Below are 7,388 nucleotides of genomic sequence, written 5' to 3' on the forward strand. Positions count from 1 at the left end.
AGCAGAAGTATGACTATCTAGTGATCAGGATAGTACTGTAATGCAATGAATAAGACTTTTAGAAACCTCACTTTTACAACCAAAAGTATACATAGATTTACAATGAAAAGTGAAACAAATTGTATTCCATCATTCTCTTTGTTGAAATTATAAAAATTAATGACAAAGATTTTGGTAGAGTTACTTCTTTAATTACATAGTAACGTTAGGATCATACTAATTAGCCCAAAAGATCTAATCATATAGTATTTGATTATTAGAGCAACATCACTGCTATATCACAAACCAAAATAATAATAGTATGTTAATATAATCATCTACTAAAATTTTAATCTAAAGAGGAAAGATAACCCATTTAATAAAAAACATATATCCAAATGACTTATCATGAGAATATCATCATTGGTGGTATTTCACCAAAAAAACTTCTATTAAAAACTGAAAAAATAAGAGAAAAAGGAAAGACAGTTTGAGAGACTCACAACAAATCATGAAAAATACTTATTTGTCATTTTGGAAGTCGTCTTAATTTTTTTTATTTTTTTTTAAATAAACTTTGTTAAATTAATATTAAATATTGGGTTAATTTATGGACTAACCATATATCGCATGTAAATTAAGTAACTAGTTTGATTTTGACGTATTGTAATGTCAAGTATTTAACACATAATTTATCCGGTTCTGCCTTTTTCCCATAACAGGTTACCAGTTATAAGTGACATAGTACATGACATCGTTGGTTTTGTGGCGTTACGAGAATCATATGTTAGTGAGTGATGTATACTTACTATTCTATATACGCAAAATAAAATGGAATATACAAAGGATCACAAAAAAGGTAAAATAGGATAGAGAGGATTATACAAATTTTGTAATGTTTATATACTAACATTGAATTACCTACTGCTTTGTCAGAGTGAACCTAAACAATCCATACTAAACTCAAATCCATTGATCACTAAACCCAAAACCACTGATCACTAAACCCAAAATGAAAATATAAACTCCAATCCAAATATCAAAACATGGAAATAATACAATATTCTATTCCATTCTACATGGTTCACATTGTATAGACAAACTGTTAAAGTAAGTGAAAGTATGGGATGGAGACGACGTCAGTAGGTGTGAGAGTACGACTTAATCAATGGAATAAATGACCAAGACTTATTAACAAATTTGACAAATGAAAGAATTCCAAGAAGCCACATAATAAGTGTAATTACTAAAGATAATTTTACTCTATTAAGGAAAACGAGTGGTGTCAAAGTAAAATCCATAGCAGTTCATGTTCCATGCTACATGGAGCACATAGAATAGAAATCTGGAAAAGTAGTTACCAATGTGCACGAATTAACGAGAGATGACGTAATCTAAACAATCCATACTAAACCCAAAACCACTGATCACTAAACCCAAAATAAAAATATAAACCCCAATCCAAATATCAAAACATGAAAATAATACAATATTTTGTTCCATTCTACATGGTTCAAATAGAATAGACAAACTATTAAAGTAGGTGAAGATATATGATGGAGACTATATCACCATGTGTGAGAGAGTACAGAGAGTACGACTTAATCGATGGAATAAATGACCAAGACTTATGAATAGATTTGGCATATGAAAGAATTCCAAGAAACCACGTAATAAGGTGTAATTACTAAAAATAATTTTACTATGTTAAGAAAAACGAGTGGTGTCAAAGTAAAACCTGTAGTAGTTCATATTTCATGCTACATGGAGCACATAGATTAGAAATCTAGAAAAGTAGTTACCAATGTGTACGAATTAATGAGAGATGATGTCACCTTATAGGAGACCAGATGACATAGCTGATAGAATAAATGGCCAAGAGTGTTTCACGCGTAACTTGATAGTAAAATGATTAAAAAAAAATTTCAATAAGTTGCACCGGTTAACTTCAAGGGCATAAATGTATTATTACATAAAATAGAATGTGTATATTGAATAACTAGGTATTTGGCTATGAACCTAATTATGCTTTTTTTCTTGGTCATACAATCCAATTTCCCTTAAATATTTGAAAGATTTTGGAAAAACTTTGCATAAAATAAAGCTCTGAGTTTTCAAAAATTTCTCAAATGAGAAACTCTCATTTTTAAGTTCATTATTTTATAGGTGAGATACTCATTAGAGTCTTACTATAATAGACATGACTTTATGTATGAAGACCAAATATAGCATGAATAATTTCATAATCAGAACACTTAGTTCAAATACTTATCATTTAAAAAATCTTAGTATTCAGTAAGCTGTAGGTAAAAGAAAAACATTAATATTTGTTTAACAAAAACAATGGCAAAGGCACTCGAACAAGAAATAGAACAGATCGGAGGAGTGTATAAGATGGTGCCCAACTGAAATTTATTGGAAGGTATGGGCTACTTACTCTTATTCACAACTGATTAAAGCCTACTAGACTTAAATTTAGAAGTACTGAAGTTTCATTGCGTGATGAAAGTTACATACTCCATAATAGAAAGTAGGGTAGATAGGAATTAACTGAAGTTTCCAAGTGTACATGGTGCCTATGAACCTACTGAAGGACTTTTCTTTGATGTTTATCCAAAACTATAAAAGTATCATTTGATGCGATAGATTTGACAATGCACTTCTCTTATTTTTTTTATTTTTTTTTTCAAAAAGTAACAACAACGTTAATTAGTTGTGTTTATGAGTGCAAACATATTATTACGATCAGAGAATATTAATCCTTCCGTTTTATAATAGATGATGTTTTTGAAGATTTTTGTTGTTTCAAAATAGATGATGTTCTGATATTTTATATTATTTTTAACTTTATTAAAAATTGTGTAACCAATTAGATGTTGCAATCATTTCTGTAATTGGTCGAATAGTTTTTGAATTATATTTTTAAAACTACTTTTTAAAGAAAGGTAAATTTCTTAATCTTTGTGCACTAAATCAAAATATCATGTATTGTGAAACGGAAGAAGTATTAGGAGTTCACCATAGATTCATGACAATGGCATTTACCTATATGGCAAAATGATGTTACGAAGGAGTTTCTGATATCGGTAAAATATATTTCAACACGCTTGGATAGAAACTAAAAAAAAACAAAAGCGAATTAGTGTTGAAAATGTATCAAGAAGTTGCTTCGTGAGGTTAGAGAAAGGGAAATTACCACAAATAGCACATTTATAGTACCACTTTTCATGTTTAAACTAACCACTTTTACCCTACTTTTAATGAAAGGTAAAATACAATTATACCCTTAAAGTTAACTAATCTAGATTTAGGGTTTAAAGTTGAGGGGTGGGGTAGGATTTTTGGAATGTGAAATTTAGGATTCTAATAATATATAAATAAATACTTAAAAAATATTTAAAAAATTTTAAAAAATAATTTTAAACATAATTTTCGTTTTTCAAAAAGAAATTTGAAAATAAAAATAAAAAAAAATCGAAATTTTTTTTTTATAAAAAAGTTCGAATTTGAAAAAGCATAATTCGAAATTTTTTATTTTTTTTATTTTTTTATTATTTTTATTATTTTCATTATTTTTTTAATGTTTTTTTTAAATAATGATTTATTATATATATAAATAACAAGAGCATAAGAGTCTTTTGCCACTTAGTGAAGAAGATATTTTTGAAAATGTCTCTTTAGTAGTGGTAAAAATGAAAAGTGGTACCATAAAAGTGGTTAACATGTAATTTTCCCTGCGAAATTGCCACAAATAGCACATTCATGGTACCACTTTTCATGTTTACACTAATCACTTTTACCCTCACTTTTAATGAATGGTAAAATATAATTATACCCTTAGAGTTAACTAATATAGACTTATGGTTTAAAGTTGAGGGGTGGGATAGGGTTTTTGGAATGTGAAATTTAGGATTCTAATAAATATATAAATAAATACTTAAAAAATATTTAAAAATTTTAAAAAATAATTTCAAACATAATTTTCGTTTTTCACAAAGAAATTTGAAAATAAAAATAAAAAAAAGTTTCAAAAAAAAAATTTCAAAAAAAAGTTTTATAAAAAGTTCGAATTTGAAAAAGTATAATTCGAATTTTTTTTTATTATTATTTTTTTTATTTAAATAATAATTTATTATATATATAAATTACAATGGCATAAGAGTCTTTTGCCACTTATTGAAGAAGATATTTTTGAAAATGTCTCCTTAATAGTGGTAAAAATGAAAAGTAGTACCTTAAAAATAGTAAACATGTAATTTTCCCCTTAGAAAAACTAGACTACCATATTACTTAAAATTTTATAAGAGTACAAAAACAACAATTACATGACACCGTAACAATGACAATCACCGAAAAACATCAAAAATAAGTGCAGCACCTGCTTCTACTTTAAACAAATAAAAAAATTATTTTCATAACTTAAGAAAGAGATGTAAGGTTATTGTGATTAATTATGGAAAATTAAAAATAAAAAAAAACAAGTAAAAGAAAAGGGAATTCAGATTAAAACACAATCATAATATGATTGAAACAATAGAAATTCAAGTAAATAGTTACAATGTCCGGACGAGCGACATAATACACAACAGTCGACAAAAAAACACATAAGAATAAGTATAACAATGGACGGCCTAAAAAATCAAACAAAATATAGTACTTACATCGCCTAATAAAAATAAAACATTAATATCTCATTAAAAATACAACTACAACAATATGCAATTTAGTCAACTGTATCACTTGGGCTCTCAATATTTTTACATCTTTTTGTCATTAAGTAAACAGACTCATTAATTTAAGACTATGCAAACCAAATAATGATTCACAAAATATAGAATTAACTCTTTGAAACTGAAAATAAATACTAATTCAAGCACTTAAAATTAAATTCTTGGCCCATGTCCTAGTTCCAACGACATTCACTTGTATATGCATTTTAAATTTTATTCGTTTCTATAGCTTTCATGTTTCATGTTAACTTTTGGTTACTTTGTTGTGTCAAGGAGAGATGTATCTAAATTTTTTGTACAACTAGAGTTCAATACTCAGATTTGCTGTGCGTTAGAGCAGGCGCATTAGAGGATGTAATGGGGTTCATGGGCTCAAGTTCCTAGGCCAGAATTGATTTAAAAAAATAAAAAATGATTTTAATTCATTGAACCGATCCTTAGTAGTGAACTTGTATGAAGCGGTTCAGACCACGTGTCAATCAGTCACTGTCTTTTCTTTCCTTCTCCACATCTTCTCCTCGTCTCTTACAGAAGCTGGAGTTCGGTAATAAGTCTAGCTTTAGCTTCCTCCACTCTCTCTCCATCTCCTTCCATTGTTCGTCCTCTTCTCTCCTCTTTCCTCATTTCATCAGATTCAATTCTTTTTCCTTTCATCTCAATTCTTCTCTGTTTTTTATTTCTCTTTTGTAACAATCAGAGGAGAATGGTGGTGGTCTGATAAATTGGACCTTATTCCTTGTGTATGTTTACTGAAATCAATATATCTTGCGATTATAGAGCTCTAATCTCCATTTTTTTCTTATGAGGTTCGTTCATATTTGCGATTATACTCTTCTCTTCTTTGTTCTTGATTGCGATGTTTAGTGTTGTTCTAGGGGATTAGCAATTAATTGCCTCTTATCAATAACATTAATGCTAATTTTTTTATTAATAATTTTAATGTTTTAGCTTCATGTTCAAGTCAAGTATCATTATGCTTTTATATTTGCCGTTTCGGGGATAAAGGAGGAGACTTTTAATCCTCTTCTCTAATCATGGCGTCAACATATTGATTACTCTTCCTGGACTGTCCTTTTGCTTTTTGATTCCTTTGGTAACTGTTTGTCGGTTTGTGGACTGTAGATGAGGATTGTTTGTCTCTCTCTCTTTTTCTCTGGTGATGATACTGTTGTGTTCTTGCATTCGGTGGATGTAGGTTATGTTTTGATGATAGAGACATTTTTTTTTACTTACAATGAGTACACCAAGAAACGGCTTTTCCAAGCATCAGAGAGCTGAGAAAGTCTGTGGTCAGAGAGGGCCTAATTGGATCCTAATCGCAGGTGGAGCCTTGTTGAGCACTCTGTCCATTCGCTTTGGCTACAAGCTTAAGCAGTCGCCTCTTTTCAAACCTCCTCATCAGTCTAATGCCTCTCCTGGATTTAAAGGTACTTGCTTTAACTCACTCCGTTGCTGCTTCTTCACGTGTTTTGTATCTTGATGGAAGCTTGTTGTGCAGCCAATGGAACATCTGAGAGGCAAAGATGTTGTTGTTTGCACTCCTCCACCACGTCTTCCTGTGCAAAGAATAATGGTTATTCCTGCTTCCGCTCCGTTCCAGGTCTGTCTTGGAACCATTGCTCAGAGGTTTCATTTTGTATTCATGATTACTGTTTGTTGTAATTGTAGATGCTTTAGCTGTTAACTCTGATGGTCGTTACTTGACGACTAGAGGAGTTGATCGCCATGTTCATAAGGTCTAATTTGTCTCAGCTTTTATGATTATGTGTCTACAGGTCTTTACAGGTCACAGGAACACTGTTTTTTCCCTATGTTTCAGACACAGAACTGCAGAGCTCTACTCTGGTTCATTTGATCGAAGTGTCAAGGCGTGCACTTACGGTTGGGAGAGATAGAATCATGCAACTACACAAGGTAATATGCTGTTTTTTTTTGTCTTCCATTGTTGGAGATGATGTTTAATGCCTGAGACAAGTCGTCCGATTTACCATGCACATCTGCCTCTGACTCTTTGCGTTCTATATAATATATATTCTGTAGTTTGTGTATTGTGTTACAGGAAGGTAGACAAGGCAGAGAAGCTTGATGGAGGAGAAGGTGGCAAAAGGAGTGAGTCATTAGTGGCGAGGACATTAGGTGTTTAGAGTGGAGAAGGTCCAAGCTCCGGTATGTGACTAGAAGACGGTGACGTTGGAGATAGAACTTTGGCTTTAGAATTTTAGGTGTAGGTTTAATTGTTTTTTAAAAAATTAGTTAAGTTTGATATACCTGTCATAACTATGTAACCAATTTCAATATATAAAAAATTTAATATAAATTTGTATTTTTATATTTTATATTTTTTTTTAATTTTTAATAATGCCAATTATTGTATGAATAATCTTTGTATGTTTTTGAATTCTCAATGTATTGAATAAAATTTTAATGTCATTTTTGTGTTATCTATTCTTAATGTATTGAATAAATTTTTTAAAAAATTATAAAAGATTATTATATTTTATTCATGTATTGTTAATTAATTGAAAGTTTAAAAAAATATAAATAATAATGTTTTATTTCTATGAACTCCTTCTTGAGATTCACTAATGCAAGAACACAATAAATAGAGGTTCAACACTATTTATGGTTCCACCAAAAAATATTAAAAAATTCTTATGAACCCTAAGAGGGGGTTCACTA

At 29.8% G+C, this 7,388-nt stretch overlaps 1 protein-coding gene across 4 annotated transcripts; it reads left to right on the plus strand.

The window, feature by feature from the left end:
• Nucleotides 1–5,032: 5,032 nt before the first annotated feature.
• LOC106422108 lies at nucleotides 5,033–7,139 on the plus strand. 4 transcript variants are annotated; one of them, XM_013862950.3, is made up of 5 exons: nucleotides 5,033–5,515; nucleotides 5,905–6,136; nucleotides 6,208–6,309; nucleotides 6,378–6,445; nucleotides 6,750–7,139. In XM_013862950.3, exons 2-5 carry the CDS (start codon nucleotides 5,944–5,946, stop codon nucleotides 6,774–6,776), a joined length of 390 nt encoding a protein of 129 aa, XP_013718404.1. In that variant the 5' UTR covers nucleotides 5,033–5,515; nucleotides 5,905–5,943; the 3' UTR covers nucleotides 6,777–7,139. The 4 variants fall into 4 exon arrangements, 2 of the variants coding, with proteins under 2 accessions (XP_013718404.1, XP_013718397.1); XM_013862943.3 differs by having other exon boundaries at nucleotides 6,769–7,139; XR_007338062.1 differs by lacking the exon at nucleotides 6,378–6,445 and adding an exon at nucleotides 6,485–6,623 and having other exon boundaries at nucleotides 5,034–5,515.
• The last annotated feature ends 249 nt before the right edge of the window (nucleotides 7,140–7,388 follow it).

The sequence above is a fragment of the Brassica napus genome, chromosome A1, assembly GCF_020379485.1.
Source record: "Brassica napus cultivar Da-Ae chromosome A1, Da-Ae, whole genome shotgun sequence".
Classification (NCBI taxonomy): domain Eukaryota; kingdom Viridiplantae; phylum Streptophyta; class Magnoliopsida; order Brassicales; family Brassicaceae; genus Brassica; species Brassica napus.